Source organism: Carettochelys insculpta, chromosome 8 (assembly GCF_033958435.1).
Source record: "Carettochelys insculpta isolate YL-2023 chromosome 8, ASM3395843v1, whole genome shotgun sequence".
NCBI lineage: Eukaryota > Metazoa > Chordata > Testudines > Carettochelyidae > Carettochelys > Carettochelys insculpta.
The window spans coordinates 75,218,369-75,238,415 of record NC_134144.1 but is presented as its reverse complement, the minus strand read 5'-3'; the positions used below and the strand labels follow the sequence as shown (position 1 = coordinate 75,238,415).

At 55.3% G+C, this 20,047-nt stretch overlaps 1 protein-coding gene across 3 annotated transcripts in view; it reads right to left on the bottom strand.

Moving 5' to 3' along the window:
* ASIC4 (acid sensing ion channel subunit family member 4) overlaps positions 1–20,047 on the bottom strand; it is a 132,321-nt gene that overhangs the window by 8,505 nt on the left and 103,769 nt on the right. For 2 of the 3 annotated variants that reach the window (XM_075001758.1, XM_075001757.1), the window contains exons 8-9: positions 17,987–18,066; positions 16,765–16,869 (exon numbers count right to left, since the gene is read on the bottom strand). In XM_075001758.1, the coding sequence (XP_074857859.1) occupies positions 16,765–16,869; positions 17,987–18,066 (185 nt within the window). Of the gene's footprint in view, positions 1–16,764; positions 16,870–17,986; positions 18,067–19,387; positions 19,473–20,047 lie in introns of those variants that run through there. The other variant, XR_012646442.1, reaches the window with a different exon arrangement.

The window sequence follows — 20,047 nt, the reverse complement described above, 5'->3', positions numbered from 1 at the left end:
ATGAAAGGGGCCAACGCCAAGCTCCTGCGGTGGAGTCTGCTCCTGCAGGACTACGACATGGAGGTGGTCCACGTCAAGGGGAACAACAACACCATAGCCGATGCCCTGTCACGCAGGGAGGGCCCCGAACTTCCCCAGGTCACTGGCTAAGTGACCCCGCTCAGTGCGGTCTGGAAGGGGGGAGAGATGTGATGGGGTGGGGGGAGCGCATGTGTGAGACTCAGGCTGGATGTGTGTGAGACAAACAGAGCAGCTCCCAGCGGCTAAGGATGACCCTGGGGCTACAACTGGCAGGTAACACCTCTGCCCTGAACAAAGAGGAGGGAGGAGCTGAGCTGGTTTTTGAATCGGGGGCAGCAGTTAGAGGCTGGGGAAGAGAGAGCTGGAAGGCAGCCAGCCTGAGAAGGGGGAAAGCTACACCCCAGAGGGGCACCCCTCAGGGTCTTCTCCCCAGGACGGTTTGGAAGGAATGTCTCTGGCTGCTGTACTGACGCTTCTGTGAGAAACTGGGCATCTGTTGCCTAATAAACCTCCTGTTGTACCTGCTGAGTGAGAGTCACTCCTGCCAGCGGACGGGGTGCAGTGCAGGGGGATCCCTGAACCCCAGCTCAGTTAGTCTATAAGGTGCCCCAGGACTTCTTGTTGCTCTGGAAGATAGAGGCTAACTCAGCCACCTCTCTGACTCCTGTTAATGTATCCCAGGATGATGTTTGCTTTTTGTGCAACACTGGCGACTCATACTTAGCTTGTGGCCCACTCTGACCCCTAAATCCCTTCCCACAGTGCTCCTTCCTTGGGACTCCCTTCTCATTTTGTGTGTGACACTGATTGTTCCTCCCAAAGTGGAATATTTTGCTTTTGTCCTTGTTGGACTTCAACCTATTTGATCATTTCTCCAGTTTGTCCAGAGCATTTTGAATTACAGCCCTCCCCTCCAAAGCACTTGTAACTCCTGAGCTCAGTGTCAGCTACAGACTTTATAAACACGCCCTGTATGCCAGTATCCAAATCGTTGATAAAGATATTGAATAGAACCGGTCCCAAAACTGATCCACGCCTATGACACGAAGGTAGGGGGTCAGGTAGACACACTGGAGCGTGGGGATAGGGTCCAGAGTGACCCAGACAAAGCGGAGCAGGGGCCCAAAAGAAATTTGAGGGATGGTGATAGATCCTGGTGTGAGGGCAGGGGACTGGACGCAATGACCTCTGAAGGTCCCTTCCAGTTCTGTGAGCTAGGAAAAAGGAGAAGTGCAGAGGCCTGCACTTGGCATGGAAGAATCCCAAACACTGTTACAGGCTGGGGACTGAATGGCTCAGCAGCAGTGCAGCGGAAAGTGACCTAGAGGTTATGGTGGATGAAAGGCTGGACATGAGTCAACAGTGTGCCCTTGTAGACAGAAAGGGTGCATCGGGAGAAGCATTTCCAGTAGATCTACAGGCATTATTATTCCCCTCTACTCGGCTTCGGTGAGGACACAACTGGCGTATTGCATCCAGTTCTCGGCCCCCCAGTAAAGAAAGGATGTGGACACATTGGGAAGAGTTCAGTGAAGGGCAACAAAAATGATTAGGGGCACATGACCTCTGAGGAGAGGCTGAGGGATTTGAGCTTATTTAGTCTACAGAAGAGAAGGCTGAGGGGCGATTTGATAGCAGCCTTCAATGTCCTGAAGGGGAGCCCTAAAGAGGATGGAGAGAAACTGTTCTCAGTGGTGTCAGATGGCAGAACAAGGAGCAATGGGCTGAAGTTGAAGAGGGAAAGGTGTAAGTTGGATATTAGGAAAACCTACTTCCCCAGGAGGGTGGTGAAGCACTGGGATGCGTTGCCTAGAGAGGTGGTGGAATCTCCATCCCTAGAGTGTTACCTACCAGCTCTGTGTTTTTGGGGAACCAGAGCGTGACCACCTCTCAGCCCTGCGCTCTTGGGGAGCCAGGGAGTGACACTCATGGAAAACAAATCCTCTTCCCCCAGGCCTCTGCATGGATCAAAGACAAAGCACTGAAACTGGACGGGGTGGACACCCCTAAATCCCATCAGCATGGGTGATTGGATTGAGGAAACACGCCCAGCCTCATCTGCAGTGAAGATAGAACAGAAAGACCTCTCCATTAGCATAATGAATGGAGAGCAGCTCTTCCAAAGCAGGAACCCCACTGAACTCTGCGATACCAAATGCAGAGAAGCACTGCCCGATGGGAAATCTCTGCTCCTGATGCTAGTGAATCCAGGCCTGCTCACACCCAAATTAGTCATTATCAGAGCAATTCTAGTCATGGATCCTATTGGTACCCAAAACACTGAAACTGCCCAGTTGCATTGGCAGCTCTTTCAAGGAACATCACCCATAGCCAGGCATGATCTGTCTCTATTGTCTCGCCTCTGCCTGCCCATAATCACACCCAGTGTTCTTGAACCATTGTCCTGTCTCTACAAAAACCCCGACCCTTGCTCAAGAAAATGTTCTGATGCCTGGATGTGAACTCTGCACCAATTCCAGTGAGACATCACCATCTCCTGCCTCACTGTGCTGTGGGCTCTGCTTGTCTCCTACCCTCTGGCTCCCAGGCTCCCAGTGCTGTCTGAGACCCGGCCCCCCATCAGAGCAAGCTCCATGGATTGTAACGTTGTATAAGAACAAAGGAGACAGAAGCGACTGCAACAACTACCGTGGAATCTCCCTCCTAAGCGTCGCTGGTAAACTGTTCGCTCGCGTCATCCTTGGCAGACTCCAGAAGATTGCTGAGAGGGTGTACCCCGAATCGCAGTGCGGATTCCGTGCAGAGAGGTCTACCGTTGACATGGTCTTCTCTCTAAGGCAGCTGCAGGAGAAGTGCAGGGAGCAGAGAAAGCCACTCTACATAGCCTTCATCGACCTGACCAAGGCCTTTGACTTGGTCAGCAGGGATGGTCTGTTCAAACCGCTCCACAAGACAGGCTGTCCTCCACGGTTACTCAAGATGATCCAGTCATTCCACGAAGACATGAGAGGAACCATCCAATATGAGGGCACATTATCGGATGCTTTCAGAATCAGGAGCAGCGTCAAACAAGGATGCGTGCTTGCTCCGACATTGTTTGGGATCTTCTTCGCACTCCTCCTGAAGCATGCCTTTGGATCTTCAACAGAGGACATCTTGCTGCACACAAGATCTGATAGGAAACTGTTTAACCTTGCAAGGCTGAAAGCTAACTCTAAGGTGCGAGAAGTCCTCATCAGAGACATGCTGTTTGCAGACGATGCTGCTGTAGTGTCTCACACAGAAGACCAGCTTCAAAAACTGCTGGATCAGTTCTCCAAAGCGTGCAAGGACTTTGGGCTTAGCATCAGCCTAAAGAAGACAAACATACTTGGTCAGGACGTTGCTGAACCTCCATCAATCAGCACTGACAACTATTCATTAGAGGTCGTCCACTAGTTCGTTTACCTCGGGTCCACCATCACTGACACCCTGTAGTTGGACACTGAGCTAAGTAGGAGGATTGGAAAAGCGGCCACAACTCTGTCCAGACTCAGCGAGAGAGTGTGGAATAACAACAAGCTGTACACTCACATCAAAATGCAAGTCTACAGAGCCTGCATCCTCAGCACCCTCCTTTATGGCAGCGAGACTTGGACCCTGTACACCCGCCAGAAAAAGAAGCTGAACGTCTTCCACTTGCGCTGCCTCAGGCGCATCCTTAGAATATCATGGAAGGACAGAGTGACCAACACCGCCGTCCTCGAGCAAGCTGGAATCCCAACCATGCACACCCTCCTCAGGCAGCGTCGACTCCGCTGGCTTGGCCACGTCCACAGGATGAATGGTGGAAGGATTCCAAAAGACATCCTGTACGGTGAGCTAGCCTCTGGCAAAAGACCTTCCGGATGCCCCCAGTTGCGCTACAAAGATGTCTGCAAGAGAGACCTCAGAGAGGTAGACATCGAGCTGGACAACTGGGAAGAACTAGCAGACGACCGCGGCAGATGGAGGCAGGAGTTACACAAGGGCCTTCAGAAGGGCGAGTTGAGGATCAGACAGCTAGCAGAGGAGAAGCGAGCGCACAGAAAGCACAATAAGGACTTGCCAGACACCCACCACATCTGCAAGAGATGCAGCAAGGACTGTCACTCTCGTGTGGGTCTTCATAGTCACAATAGACGCTGTAAATGAAGTCCTCAATTGAAACTATAAAGGGCGTGATCCACAGTCTATGCAGACTGAAGGGTGCCTACTGCTACTACTACTGCTACTGCTGCTACTACTGTCCTGTCTCTACAAAAACCCCGACCCTTGCTCAAGAAAATATTCTGATGCCTGGATGTGAACTCTGCACCAATTCCAGTGAGACATCACCATCTCCTGCCTCACTGTGCTGTGGGCTCTGCTTGTCTCCTGCCCTCTGGCTCCCAGGCTCCCAGTGCTGTCTGAGACCCGGCCCCCCACCCCCCCGCCCCGGTCAGAGCAAGCTCCATGTGAGCGGTGAGCTCACTCTCTCTCTCTCTCCCCCCGCCCCCCCCCCTCTAGACATAGCTTCCTAACCTTGCCTTACGTGGCTTGCTAGCCCTAGCATTTGTAATTGGTTATTTGCTATTGTAATTATTAAATATACATTCACTACCCCAAAATAAATAACTGTCATTGTTACACTGACAACAAGAAGACCTGTGGCACCTTATAGACTACCAGATAGCTCGTGTGGGCACAGACCCCCTTCGTCAGATGCGTGGGGGGGCCCAGAGGGGGGTCTAAATTTATAGGCTGATGAAAAGGAGGGAATCCCAGGCAAGAGGAGAGCCAGAGCTGACAAGGTCAGTTCAGTCATGGAGGACGTGGGTGTACCAGGGATTTAAACAGAGGCAATCGGATATTCTCTATCCCCTCTGTAATGATCCCAGCATTCTGCTTACTGCTTTGCTGCCACCGCACATTTAGTGGATGTTTTCTGAGCTCTCTCGACTGGTAATAGCTAATTTACTCCCCATCATTTTGTGTATGTATTTGGGATGATGTTTTCTAGCAAGTATTACTTTGTATTCATCAAAATGAATGTTGATTGCCATTTTGTTGCCCAGACACACAGTTTTGTGAAAACAACAAAGCCGTCCAGTAGCACTTTAAAGACTAACAAAATAACTTATTAAGTGCTGAGCTTTCGTGGGACAGACCCACTTCCTCAGCCCAGAGCCAGACCAGAACAGACTCCATATTTAAGGCACAGAGAACCAAAAGCAGGAACCAAGGTTGAAAAATTAGAAAAACATGATCAAGGCGAGCAAGTCAGAGAGCGGGGGGGCAGAAGTGGGGACGGGCGGGAGTCAAGAATTAGATTAAGCCAAGTATGCAAATGAGTCCCTATAGTGTCCCAGGGGCTCGTTTGCATATTGGCTTAATCTACTTCTTGACTCCCGCCTGCCCCTTCTGCCCTCCGCTCTCTGACTTGCTCACCTTGATAATTTTTGTCTGATTTGTCAACCTTGATTCCTGTTTTTGGTTCTCTGTGCCTCAAATATGGAGTCTGTTCTGGTCTGGCTCTGGGCTGGGGAAGTGGGTCTGTCCCACGAAAGCTCAGCACCTAATACATTATTTGGTTAGTCTGTAAAGTGCTCCCGGACGGCTGGTTTGTTTTCATAGTGCACAGACGAGCCCGGCTTTCTCCCTGTTACCGTTCAACAGAGTTTTGTGAGATCCTTTTGAAGTTCTTCACAGTCTGGTTTGGATTTAACTCTCCTGAGCCAGCTCACAGTGTGCCCCGTCTCTAGATCACTTATCGAGAGGTTGACTAGGACTGGTCCTGGTGTGGACACCTGCGTGACACCACTGGTTACCCCTCTCCCGTCTGAAACCTGACCATTCCTGCCTTCCTCCTGCTTCCTGCCTTGTAACCCACTCTCGGTGCAGGAGAGGACCTTCCCGCTCATCCCACCACACTTCATTCTACTTAGGATGCTTTAGTGTGGGACCTTGCCAAAGGCTTTCTGGAAATCTGAGTGCACTCATCTCCCTCGCTGTACGAGCACAACTGGTCCCCAGCGTTCTGCCCAGAGGCGAAAACTCATCAGAGGGACACTAAATTCCTGTTAAACGCACGTGAAAGGCTGATTGCTTCCTCGTGCTCCCAACCGGGGGAAGGAGCAGCAGCAGGTGGTTCTGCTTTTGAAAGGTGAGTGAACCTTGGGTTGGGGAGGGTTAAAGACTGGGGGCAGGTTGGGTCTGTGGGGTGGGGAGGGGGTCAGGCCATGGCGGTTTCGGTGTGTGGGGCTGGCGGGTGGTTCAGGCTGCAGTGGTTTCAGTGTCTGGAGCTGGCGGCGTGGGGTTCAGGCCATGTCAGTTTCTGTGTGTGGGGCCGGTGAGGGGTTCAGGCTGTGGCTGGTTTGGGCCGTGGAGCTGGTGGTGGTGGGGGGGTCAGGCTGTGGCTGGTTGGGGACGTGGAGCCGGTGGAGGGGGTCAGGCTGTGTCTGGTTGGAGCTGTGGAGCTGGCAGGGGAGTCAGGCTGTGTCTGGTTGGGGCCCTGGAGCTGGCGGAGGAGGGATCAGGCTGTGTCTGGTTGGGGCCCTGGAGCTGGCGGAGGAGGGATCAGGCTGTGTCTGGTTGGGGCCCTGGAGCTGGCGGAGGAGGGATCAGGCTGTGTCTGGTTGGAGCTGTGGAGCTGGCGGGGGAGTCAGGCTGTGGCTGGTTGGGGCCCTGGAGCTGGCGGAGGAGGGGTCAGGCTGTGGCGGGTTGGAGCTGTGGAGCTAGCTGGCGGGGGGGTCAGGCTGTGGCTGGTTGGGGCTGTGGAGCCAGCGAGGGGGTCAGGCTGTGGCTGGTTGGAGCTGCAGGGAGGGGGTTAGGCTTGCATTAGCAGGAGGAGGGGAGTTCACTCGTTTAGTGAAAAAAGGTCAGTGACTGTGTGTCCCTCGTTTTAGTGAGTACTCATAAGTAAAGTACTCATTTAATGAGGAATGAGTATACCTTGTATCTACTGGATCCACCTTGTCCAGATGTTTGTTGATCCGCTCACAGAACTCTAGTAGATTAGTAAGGTATGATTTCCTTTTACAAAAATCACATTGACTTTTCCCCAACAAATTATTTTCATCCATTTGTCTGACAATTCCATTTCTTACTATAGTTTCGACTAATTTGCCTGTACTGACATTAGAATGCCCAGTCTGTAATTGCCAGGATGACTTCTAGAGTCCCTTTTAAAGATTGGCATCACATTAGCTATTTCCCAGTCATTAGGTACAGAAGAGGATTTGAAGATAGGTTACAAATCACAGTTTTTGCCCCAATTTCACATCTGAGTTCCTTCAGAACTCTTGTGTGAATGCCATCTGGACTTCTGAGGTGAGACTGAGGGATTTGGACTTATTTAGTCGGCAGATGAGTGGAGGGGGGAGATTTGATTATCAGCCTTAAGCTACCTGATGGGGGATTCCAAAGAGGATGGAGCTTGGTTGTGTTCAGTGGTGACAGATGACAGAATGAGGAATAATGACCTCAAGCTGCAGTGGAGAAAGTCTATATTGGTTAATAGGAAAAACTGTTTCACCAGCAGAGTGGTGAAGCACTGGAATAGGTTACCTTGGGAGGTGCTGGAATCTCCTTCCCTAGAAGTTTCTAAGTCATAGCTTGACACAGTCCTGGCTGGGATGAGTTAGTTGAGATTGGTCCTGCTCTTAGCAGGGGGGCTGACTTGATGACCTCCTGAGGTCTCTTCCAACCCTATGATTCTAGGGTCCCAGGGACTAATTTCTGTTTAGTTTATCAATTTGTTCCAAAACCTTCTCTAATTACACCTTAATCTGGGACAGTTCCTTGGATTGGTATGTACAAAGAAGTGCTCAGGGCTGGGAATCCTCAGCCATGAAGATGCCAAGAATTCATTTGTGGAGTTCCTCCCTCCGCAAAGACCTAGCTGTCCCTGAGTGCTCCTTCTGGCATCTCGATAGCCCTGTGGCCCCACTGCTGTTTACCAGGCTTCCTGTTTCCGAGGGACATAAACTATTTTTTACAATTAATTGTTGAGTTTTGGCGAGCTGTTCTTCAGATTCCTTTTTGGCCTTCCTATTGTTTACACTTCATTTGACAGAGTTTATGTCCTTTCTATTTTTCTCACTGGGATTTAACTTCCACTTTTTACAGGATGCCTTTTTATTTTTCATTGCTCGTTTTACTTGGCTGTTAAGCCACATTATCTTCCAAATGTTTGCAGATGGATTCCTTAATTATTTGCTCCATTATCTTTCCTGGCACAGAAGTTAAGCTGCCTGGTCTGTAATTTGCTGGGTGTCCTTATTTCCCTTTTATAGATGTGCCCTGTATGTGCCCTTTCCCAGTCTTCTGCAATCTCTCCCGTCTTCCACGACTTTTCAAAGATAATGGCTCAGATCTCTCCTCAGTCAGCTTCTTGAGTGTTTTAAGAGGCATTTCATCAGGCCCCGCTGACTTGAAGACATCCAACTTATCTCAGTAACTTTTAACTTGTTCTTTTCCTATTTTAACTTCTGAACCTGCCTCCTTTTCTCCAGCACTCACTGTTGTTGGCCTCCAGTCACTGCCATCCTTCTTGGTGAAAGCCGAGACAAAGAAGCCATTAAGCACCTCTGTCATTTCCACATTTTCTATTATTGTTTTTCCCTCTTTACTGAGCAAAGGGCCTACTCTGCCCTTGGCTTTTCTCCTGCTTGTAAGGTATGTGGAGAGTGTGCGCTTGCTGCCCGTCGTGCCGCGAGCTAGGCTGTGCTCGTTTTGTGACTGGGCCTTTCTAATTTTGCCCTGACGCTTGTGTCATTTGTTCAGCCATGGCAGCTGGCCCAGGGTTCCATTTCTGCAGGACTCCCTTTTTGATGTTTACACCATTCAGTATCTTCTGGGTGGTCTCTGGCCAGACTTTCTCTCTTGCCCGCACCGTGGGATAGTTTGCTCTGGTGCCCTTAATAATGTCTCTTTGGAAAAACTGCAGACTGCCTTAGACTGGCTTTCCTCTTGGTCTTGGTTCTCAGCTCCCTGAGTTTGCTAAGTCGGCCTTGACATCCATTGTCCTTGTTTTGTGGTTCTCACATGTACCACTCCTTAGAATCACGAACTGCCTCGTTCTTCCTCGTGTGTCCCCGTGGGTGCTCCACGATAGGTGTCGGGCTCGCCCCAGTGCCGCAGATCGGATCTTTCCAGCAGTTTCTGCCGGACCGCGCATGCGCCGGCGCGCACCGCTCCCCTGCGTGCTCCCGGCCACGTGCGCGATCCGGTCCCCGCCAGTTCCTTCTTAACCGCCATCGGCTGCAGACGGAATCTGCTCAGGCTGCGCCTAGAGCCAGCGTATTTAGAGTTTTTCAGAGTTTTAGAGTTTTCTTTCAGAGTTCTTAGTTAAATTGTTTGTTTCTTTATTGCAAAAAAAAAAAAAATATATATATATATATATATATATAAGTAGAAAGTCTTAGTAACGAGAAGGAGGAGCGGAGGCAACCCGGGGACGTGAAGGCCAGTAGGCCTCCTGCTGCGGCGGGCTGGAGTCCGTGAGAGGGGAACAGGCACAAAGAAGGTGCTAAGTACCCTATTAACAGCTCAAAGACTCACCACAACGTCCTCTTCAGGATTCAAGAAGTGTGAGTCCTGCCGCGAAGCTATGCCGGCCTCTGATGGGCACAGTCAATGTATTAGGTGCCTGGGGGAATCACACGTCACCCAGAAATGCTCCTTCTGTGCAAAGCTCACGGCCAGAGCCAGAAAGGATACAGAAATGCGGCTGAAAATGCTGCTGTTTGATAAGGCCCTCCAGCCAGACGTGCCGGAGAGGCCTCAACCAGAGGGACCCACAGGGCGCCATAAAAGGAAGGCGGTGTCCCTCACCCCCTCGGTGCATAAACGGAGGAAGCTCTCTCCAGCCCGATCCCTGCCGGCAGTCACAGCGAGCGGGACGGGCATAGCACACAGCCCCCAGCCGCAGTCACAAGCAAGCGGCAGCACAGCAGCGCACGTGGCAGAGGCTGAGCCTCCGATTACTAAGCAGCCGGACCGCACATTCAGAGCGGCGGCCAGGCAAGCGCCGGAACTGGCGGCACCGCCGCAAGCGGCACAGACCCCCGCGGTACCAATGGTGCAGGGCCAACAGGCACGTAGCCTGCAGGCACCGGAGGAGACCACCTGCGCGGCACTGCAGATGAGCGTGCCGAGTGCGACGCCGACAGCGGGGCCGAGATCCCCGGCACGGGGAGGGGCGGATCCAGCCCCCGCAGGGGAGGGGAAAGGCAGCAGTGAAAACCCGGCACCGCAGCCCTTCTCTGGACAGGGCTGCAGGGCTGCTCTCAACAAGTCCTCCCCTTATGCTGCGTACACCAACCAGGAGACATGGGTCTCCCCCAGCCTACCCAGAGCCTCCTTCTCCGTTCCTCCAACCAGCCTCACCATGGCTCGGGCCACCCTCGCCCTTTCTGGGATTTGACCCTCTGGAGTACCACCACAAACCAGTTTCACCATTGTCTCAATCGTCCAGACGATCTCGCTCCCCCAGACATCGGGGGTATGCACCTCGAGAGTGGTCTAGGTCTCCATCCCAGGAACCGAGCCTGTGCTGCCACGGTCGTCCTTATCACGCCGGGCATAGACACCACGGGCATACACCCAGGGGCAGGTCCCCCTCAACCACCCAGTACCCCCGCGGGCACTCACGGATGGGGACAGAAACACAGCTGTCTCAAGGGGAGCTGATTTTGGAACCCCGAGATTTTCCCTCGCAAGCCTCCAGTGAGAGGGTGTACCAGCGGCACCAGGACCCTGAGAGTTCCAGGGAGGCCTACCCTAGTGGTTCCTCCTTGTCCTCCCCCGACGAGGCTACGGCCCCCGGGGATGTTGCCCCCCCCGGACGACCTCAAACAGTTTCAGGAGCTGTTTAAAAGGGTGGCTTTCACGCAAGGCATCCAAACAGCAGAGGTGCAGGAGAAGCACCACAAGCTCCTCAAAAACCTGAGGCCTCCGGCCTCATCCAAAATCGCTATCCCGCTTGACGAAGCAATCATGGAGTCTGCTACTACCATATGGCAGACCCCAGCTTCCGCTCCACCTATAAACAAGAGGGCGGATAAGAAATACTTCGTCCCAGCGAAGGGCATGGAGTTTCTGTTTAGTCACCCACAACCAAATTCTCTGGTGGTAGAATCGTCTCAGCAGAGATCGAAGACTTCCCAGTACAAAGCGGGGGGAATGGACAGAGATGCCAAGAAGCTAGAGCTATTTGGCAGAAAGGTATACTCCTCCTCCACCCTGCTGCTGAGAATGGCTAATTATGCAGCACATCTAGTGAACCACAATTTCGACAATTACTCCAGGCTTACTTCTCTCATGGATTCCCTTCCAGAAGATAAGAAGCCGGTGCTGAAGGCCATCGTGCAAGAGGGCTATGCAGCCTCAAGGACGGGAGTCCAGATCGCCCTGGACGTAGAGGACATGGCGGCACGCTCAATGGCTATGGCAGGGGTCATGCGCAGGGAATCTTGGCTCCAGACATCGGGTATCCCGAGGGATCTGCAGGCAAAAATTGTCGATCTCCCTTTCGACACGCAGAAGTTGTTTGCGGAGTCAACTGATTAGGTTCTTCATTCCAGTAAAGACTCAAGAGCCACACTCAGAACCCTGTGTATTTATACCCCTCCATACAGAAAGAAAAAGTATTACCCTCAACAAAGGCGATACCCGTACCAACCTCACCGTGCTCAGTACCAACAGGGCTACGACCAAGGGCGGCATCAACAGCAACAACAGTATAGAACTCCCAGGCGACGTTCCCAACAAGGCCATGCATCCTCGGGGCAGGCCCAAAGGCAACAAGTTTGACGGACAGATCGAGGGCTGCACTATTACTGCCATCGCGCAATGTCATCCACAATTAATGGTCCATCATCGCCTCCGACCGTTCCACTCACAATGGCAAAAGATCACCCCAGACAAGTGGGTACTAGAGATCATAGCCACGGGTTACGTGATCCCCTTTCAGTCGCTCCCACCGCCAAGACCTCCGCCCAGGCCTCATCTCAGGGATGCCTCCCACGAGGCGAAACTCAAGCATGAGGTGGACCACCTGATGCTTATAGGGGTGGTCGAAAGAGTGCCAGAGCGACTTCAGGGGAAAGGGTTTTATTCCCGATACTTCCTCACAGAGAAGAAAACAGGAGGCTGGAGGCCTATCTTAGATCTTCGAGGCCTCAACCGGTACTTGCGCAAACAACGCTTTCAGATGATCACAGTCGCCTCTATACTCACGGCACTGGACGATGGAGATTGGTTTGCAGCCCTCGACTTACAAGATGCGTATTTTCATATAACGATCCACCCGGCTCACAGACGGTTTCTCCGGTTTATGGTCAGCAAAGAGCATTTCCAATACAAGGTTCTTCCGTTCGGCCTCTCCTTGGCCCCCAGCGTCTTTACCAAGACCCTGGCAGTGGTGTCAGCCTACCTGCACAGGCGGGGTATTTATATTCCCATATCTGGACGACTGCCCACTGAAAGGGGCCTCGAAAGAGGAGGTACTACGCATGATACGCGTAACAGCAAACACGTTTTCTTCGCTGGGCTTGGTCATCAACCTTGCGAAGTCAAAGATCGACCCCACACAGGACATAGAGTTCATAGGGACACGCATAAATTCTATCACAGCAAGTGTTTATCTACCCGACGCTTGCTTTCGCGCCATCGGTTCCCTGTTACAAGTCATTACATACAGCCCCACGGTGCCGGTTTTAACGTGCTTGCAGCTGCTCGGCCACATGGCAGAGGCAACGTTCGTGGTACAGAACGCCAGATTGCATATGCACAACCTACAACAGTGGCTGGCGAGCGTTTACAAGCCGGCATCCCATACCGTCCGCAGGGTGGTGTCGCCCATGACAGAGGTGCGCAGATCCCTGCAATGGTGAGTAAACCCCAAGAACATGCTAACAGGGGTACCCTTTCACCAACCACAAATCTCTATTTTTCTCACCACCGACGCCTCCCACATAGGGTGGGGAGCACATATTGGTGAAAAGGTGACGCAAAGACTGTGGTCCCCTACGGAACAGTCACTGCATATAAATATTCTGGAGCTCAGAGCGGTGTTCAACGCCTGCAAACACTTTCAAGACCACATACAAGGCAAGGTAGTCGGGATCAATACAGACAATATCTCCACCATGTTTTATATAAACCGACAAGGCGGAGCTCGATCCCGTGCCTTATGTGCGGAAGCAGTCCGGCTGTGGAACTGGTGCATCGCCAACAATATAACGTTGAAAGCCTCGTACTTACCAGGCGCTCACAACGTGAAGGCAGACCAGCTGAGCAGGCGCTTCGCACTCCCACACGAGTGGCAGATCCACTCCGATCTGCTACGACCGATTTTTCAGGCATGGAGGTTTCCCCAGATAGACCTGTTTGCCACTCAGCACAACAAGAAGTGCCCCCAATACTGCTCAAGGGCAGGACTGGGGCGGGGGTCCCTGGGGGACGCATTCGCGATTTTGTGGAAGGGCCCACTGCTTTACGCGTTCCCCCCCACGGTGCTCATCCACAAGGTCCTGCAGAAAGCCAGGAGGGAGAGAGCCCGCATGATTCTTGTGGTCCCCACATGGGATTGACAGCAATGGTTCCCCTTGCTTCTCCGCATGTCGGATCGTCCACCCTTCCGGTAGCGCCGGACCTGCCCACGCAGGCCCAGGGGTCCATAGTGCATCCTCACCCCCGAGGCCCGCGCCTACAAGCATGGTTAATCCATGGCTCAGCTCCCTAGAAAGTACGTGTACGGAGGGAGTGCAACAAGTCCTGGAAAGTAGCCAAAGGATCTCCACCAGGAAGACCTACAAACAGAAATGGACTCGATTCACTGCATGGTGTTCCACCAAGCAGTTAGCTCCCCTTGAAGTGCCTATACCTGTCATACTAGAATACTTACTGGACCTCAAGAGAGGCGGGCTCTCCCTCTCATCGTTGAAGGTCCATCTCGCCGCTATATCAGCTTTTCGGCATGAGGATGAAGGGCCCACGGTGTTTGCCCATCCTATTGTTACCAGGTTCCTGAAGCGGCTGGTAAACCTGTACCCCCCTTGGAAACCGCTTCCGCCATCGTGGAGCTTGGACCTGGTGCTCAGCGCGCTAACGGGACCACCCTTTGAACCCTTAGCCACGGTTTCCCTCCGTCTCCTTACGATAAAGACAGCCTTCCTTCTTGCAATCACGTCAGCTCACAGGGTCAGTGAGCTCGCAGCAGTTATGGCAACGCCGCCCTGCACGGTATTCTCAAAGGAGGCGGTAACCTTACGGCTGCACCCAGACTTTGTTCCGAAAGTTTCTTCAGAGTTCCATCTTAACGAACCTATAGTTTTACCCTCGTTTTACCCGAAGCCTCATAGCTCCAACAAGGAGGCATGCCTGCACCTCCTGGACGTGAGGAGGGCGTTGGCCTTCTACATAGGCAGAACTAAGTCCTTCCGGAAAACGGACAGACTCTTAGTCTCTCTCGCTCCCAGGTCAAAAGGAGAGGGTCTCTCTTCACAGAGAATCTCGAAGCACATTGCGTCCTGCATAAAGATGTGCTGCGAACTTCGAAAGACTCCTTTACTGGCCCCGCCTAGGGCTCATTCCACCTGGGCGGTGGCGGCATGAACAGCCTTTTTCAAGGGCATCTCACTAAAAGACATCTGCAGAGCGGCGACCTGGTCATCCCATGACACCTTCGCCAAGCATTATGCCCTACACTGGGTATTCCAAGAGGATACCCGCCTCTCGACAGCGGTCCTTTCGGGGGCAAGCTGCACATAACCCGATTACCCACCTCCTTTCTTGGGTTACTGCTGGGTAGTCACCTATCGTGGAGTACCCACGGGGACACTCGAGAAAGAAAGAGAAGTTACTCACCGTAGTAACGATGGTTCTTCGAGATGTGTCCCCGTGGGTGCTCCACCACCCGCCCATCCTCCCCACTTCGGATCTCTGTTTGGTGTTTTTCAGGAGCATCCGAGGCGGTTGGTCAAGGAACTAGTGGGGACCGGACCGCGCATGTGGCTGGGAGTGCACAGGGGAGCGGCGCGAGTCAGTGCATGCGCGGTCCGGCAGAAACCGCTCGAAAGATCCGATCTGTGGCGCCGGGGCGAGCCCGACACCTATCGTGGAGCACCCACGGGGACACATCTCGAAGAACCATCGTTACTACGGTGAGTAACTTCTCTTTTCACAATCGCTTTTCCCCACGCTGCCTGCCACTTCCAAGTTCTCAGCCAGTTCTCCCTACTGGTCTAAGTTCAGGCCAGAACATCCTCCCCCAGGAGCTCGCTCCGCCTTCTGAAACAGAAGGGTCTCCAGTGAATCCCAGCAGCCCAGCTGTGCTACTTCCCCCGCAGATGTCTGGACAGTGGAAGTCCCCCGACACCACCAACCCCCCGCTCTGGGTGATTTTGTTAGTCATTCAAAACAAGCCTCATCGTCCACCTCCTCTTCCTGGCTAGGAGATCGGTAGCAGACGGCTCCTGCGACATCACCCGGGGATTTTACCCCTTTACCTTGCCCAAGAGACTCTCCACCAGTGTGTCTCCTATGTCCCTTTCAGCGCCAGGCCCAGTGGCTGCCTTTTTAACACAGATGGCAACGACCCTCCCTCCCTCCTGCCTGTCCCTCCTGAGCAAGCCCCAGAATTTCCCAGGGGCTCACGCTGCATATGGGCACCCCTAACACAGTGCACCCAGAGAGCGGGGTCAAGCTGGGCGCCAGTCTCCGGGCTGTAGCTCACCGGGCGCGTGAGTGTTTTATTCGCCTGCTTAGATTGCGTTTCCCTAAGTTCCCAGGCACTGGAAACGGCTGAGCTGGGTGTTGGGATAAGTGTGTGTGAATCCCGCCATGGGCCCCTCACCCACACCGCGTCCTGGCACCCGACGGCAGCGCCCGACTCTCTTGGGGGTCAGTTGAGGGCACTGGGGAGCAGAGACAGCCTGGGGGGCGGAGAAAGGCGCAGCTGGGGTGACTAGGCTGGGCTGCCAGAAGGGGGCAGGCTCCGGGTTTGGGGCTCAGAGCCAGTGGGGGATCCTGGAGCTCTGGACACCCTCCTCCACCCCCCCCGCCAAGGCCGCAGCTCCCTGTGCTCACAGGCCCTGTCCCATGCTGGGGCCCGACCAGTAACCACCCGTCTGCAGCACACGCTGGCTGGGGTGGGGTCAGGGCCCTGTGGGGTGTGAGGCTCCCCCCGTCCAACCAGGGGGGCGCTTGGGGGGGACAGGGCCCTGCGGGGTGTGAGCAGAGGACACGCTGCCGGGGGTGCACGGGGGGCGTGGGGGGCTCTGAGGTCAGACCTGCCCGTGCTTGGTGGGGACAGGGCCCTGCGGGGTGTGAGCAGGGGACGCGCTGCCGGGGGAGCACGGGGGGCGTGGGGGGCTCTGAGGTCAGACCTGCCCGTGCTTGGGGGGGACAGGGCCCTGCGGGGTGTGAGCAGGGGACGTGCTGCCAGGGGTGCACGGGGGGCGTGGGGGCCTCTGAGGTCAGACCTGCCCGTGCTTGGGGGGGACAGGGCCCTGCGGGGTGTGAGCAGGGGACGTGCTGCCAGGGGTGCACGGGGGGCGTGGGGGCCTCTGAGGTCAGACCTGCCTGATGCTGATGCTGAGTAGGCTGCTTGCCCTGGTGCCAGGCACCTGTGGGAGATGCTGCCCAAAGCTCGGACTGGCCACTCCCAGTGCAGCCCCTGAGCCCCCAGCTGGGACTGGCCCCTGCCCCTGCCTCACCTTGCGTGTGCGGCTGGCCCGTTGCCCACCCTGGGGGCTGCTGGGGGGGCGGGCAGCGTACCTGAGCCTTGAACTCCTCCAGCCCCAGCGTGGCAATGCTGCCTGGCGGCTTCTTCAGCGGCGGCTTGGAGCGGCACAGAGCCCGGCTGGCCTTGTCCCGGATCACCTGGGCCGGTCAGAGGGGAGGGGGCTGCTCACTGCACGTGTGCTCACACCCAGGCGCTCACGCCCAGACACACATGTGCACACCCTCAATACACACATGCTCACACCCAGTCACTTGTGTGCACACCCCGACACACACGTGCACACCCAGACACCTGTGTGCACACCCCAGACACACACTTACACACCCCAGACACCTGTGTGCACACCCCAGATACCTGTGTGCACACCCCCAGAAACACACGTACACACCCAGACACCTGTGTGCACACCCCAGACACACACTTACACACCCCAGACACCTGCGTGCACACCCCAGACACACACTTACACACCCCAGACACCTGTGTGCACACCCCAGATACCTGTGTGCACACCCCCAGAAACACACGTACACACCCAGACACCTGTGTGCACACCCCAGACACACACTTACACCCCCAAGATACCTGCGTGCACACCCCGACACACACTTACACACCCCAGATACCTGCGTGCACACCCCAGACACACACTTACACACCCCAGATACCTGCGTGCACACCCTGACACACACGTGCATACACCAGATACCTGTGTGCACACCCCAGACACACACGTACACACCCAGACACCTGTGTGCACACCCCAGACACACACTTACACGCCCCAGATACCTGCATGCACACCCCGACACACACGTGCACACCCCAGATACCTGCGTGCACACCCCCTGACACACACTTACACACCCCGATACCTGCATGCACACCCCAGACACACACATACATACCCCAGACACATGTGCACACCCAAACACATAAGTAGATGTGCCCAGACACACACACCCATTCGCAGGCTGAGGCACAGACCCAGACACACCCCCAGATCGGCCCCGATCTGCGCAGCTCGGAGCTCATGCTCCCCTGCCCACCTAGGGTCCCAGCCACCTGCTCCTGTGCAGTCAGTGGTGGTGCACGAGGAGACAGGCAGGGACAGCAGCTCAGCCTGGACCTCAGCCCACAGAATGCCCCCCCCACATGCACCAGGCCCCACAGTGACCCCCAGATGCCAGGCCCCGCAGCATGGCCTCCCCTCCGCATGCCAGGCCCCCCAGAGCTGCCTGTGCTGGCACTCACCTCATAGATGTAGTCCAGGATCTCCAGGATGGTCAGGATACTGGCCCCAATGAACAGGCCCATCTGCCCCCCGATGTCCCCTGGCAGTGAGAGGGAGCTGGTCATGGGCGGAAGGGGCTGCAAGAGCCAGCCTGGCTCAGCCCTCTGTGCCCTTTGGCTGGGACAGGCTCTGGGGGCCAGACACTGGCCAGAGTCCCCAAGTCACTGCTGCCAGGGCTGGGGGGAGGGCAGGGGCCACGGGGGGTGTCCGTGAGCAGTGAGGTGGAGGGATTGGCACTGGGAATCTGCAGGGAGGGGGAACCACATGGGAGGTGAGTGAGAATGGGGGGCATGGGGCACAGGGAGGAGGGGCGTGGGGTGTAGTGCGGGAAGGAGGAGACACGTTGGGGGCTGTGGGGGGGGTTGAGGGGTTGGCATGCGGGGGTGGGGACTCCGTGCCCTGGGGTCCCTGGTGTAACGAGGGGAGGGGGAGGGGGCTGGTTGGTGCAGGACGAGCACAGAGCAGAGACCCCACCGACAGGTGCCTGGTGCCCGGCAGACCCAGCTCGGGTGGCACAGCTGGTCCTGGCCCGTGGAGGACAATGAGCTGCGGAGAGAGGAGCCCGGTGCCCTGCTGTCCTGGCGTGTGGGGGTCCCCAGCCCTGCCCCCCCCCGCAGGTGGATGCGGCTCTCACTCCCCAGGGGAACACCCCGGGGTCGGGCCACAGGGACCCAGCGTAGAACAGACTTGTCAGCACAGGGACCAGAAGCCGTCAGTAACATCCATCTGGGGAGAGGGGCCAGAGGCGTCCCCGAGCCAGGTCCTGGTCCCCTTCCTCCCTCTCCAGCCAGCCCAGACTGCCCCACCCCCACCCCCCAGTTCCAATTCAAACCCGCCCGGCCCCTTGTCATGTGGCTGGACTTTTAGGTTGGGTCTGGAGGCCATTTTAATGCCAGGGTGGTTATTGGCCCCACGTATTGTGCCGGGGGGGCCGGGGGAGGGGTCTAACGGAAGCTGAGGGTGCCGCTCACGTCCGTGGCACGCAGGTGGGTCAGCTCTGCAGGGTGTTTGGAAACGGCTGAGTGCTCGGCGTCGCGCTGGGGGGTGTGAATTCAGCCCCCGCCCCCGCCAGCGTGAATGGACCGTGAGCAAAGGCTCAGGCACCCGATCCACCTCCCAGAGGCTTGGGCCATGTCAGTGGGTGCAGCCCACTGGGCAGGGGCCCTGGACTGAGACGAAGGAACAGGTCCAATGCAGGAATCTGAGATTGGCTCTGGGATTCACCCCGTGGCCATTTGCCACCACAGCCCATGTAGGTCAGGTGGGGGCGACCCCTCAAGGGACTGTGGGAAGAGGAAGGGGCTTTGTCCCTAAACACAAGAGACAACACCAGGAAGAAAAGAGCCAGGCCGTGGACTTACTGTCCACCTTGGGTCCTTTGTCGTTTGGTCTCCAAGGGTCCAAGTCCCAGCATGTGCACCCCAGCGGGCTGGATCTACACTACTCCTGCGACCGAATTGATGTAACCTGAGTTAACGTTTCGAGAATTTCAGGAATCAGCAGATAACACCGCTGGCTGCACCACTGGGTACGGCTGACGCTTGTGAAGTGTGGCTCTAACCATCCCTCCCTCTGACCCTGCTCTTTCCTTTGTATTAATAAATCTTTAGATCTGAAGAACTGGTGGTCGTGTTGTTTGGGTGAGATCCAGTGTATATTGACCGCAGGCTGGGGCTGGACCCTGTGGGGCTGGAAGAACCTGTGTGCAGTTGGTGAAACAGGTTTAAGAGCCTCTCGCCCGTTGTTTGGGGCTGTTGGCCTGGGCTGGTGCAGCAGCTGGGCACTCTGGGGGTTTGCTGGTGTGGCTCTGGCTGGCCGGGGGGCTGGCAGAGGTGTGTGGCGGCCGGTTGGATTTGCCTTAGCGAGGAGGAAATCCCAGCCTGGGCTGTGAGGGGCCCGGGTTTGAGCAAAGACACCCTGGGTTGAGTTCTCTGGCTGTGCCCAGAACCCCCGTCCTGTCACACCCTCCTCCCACCTTTGTCCCATCCCCCAAAAAGGTGTCAACTGGTTGCCTAGGTTAC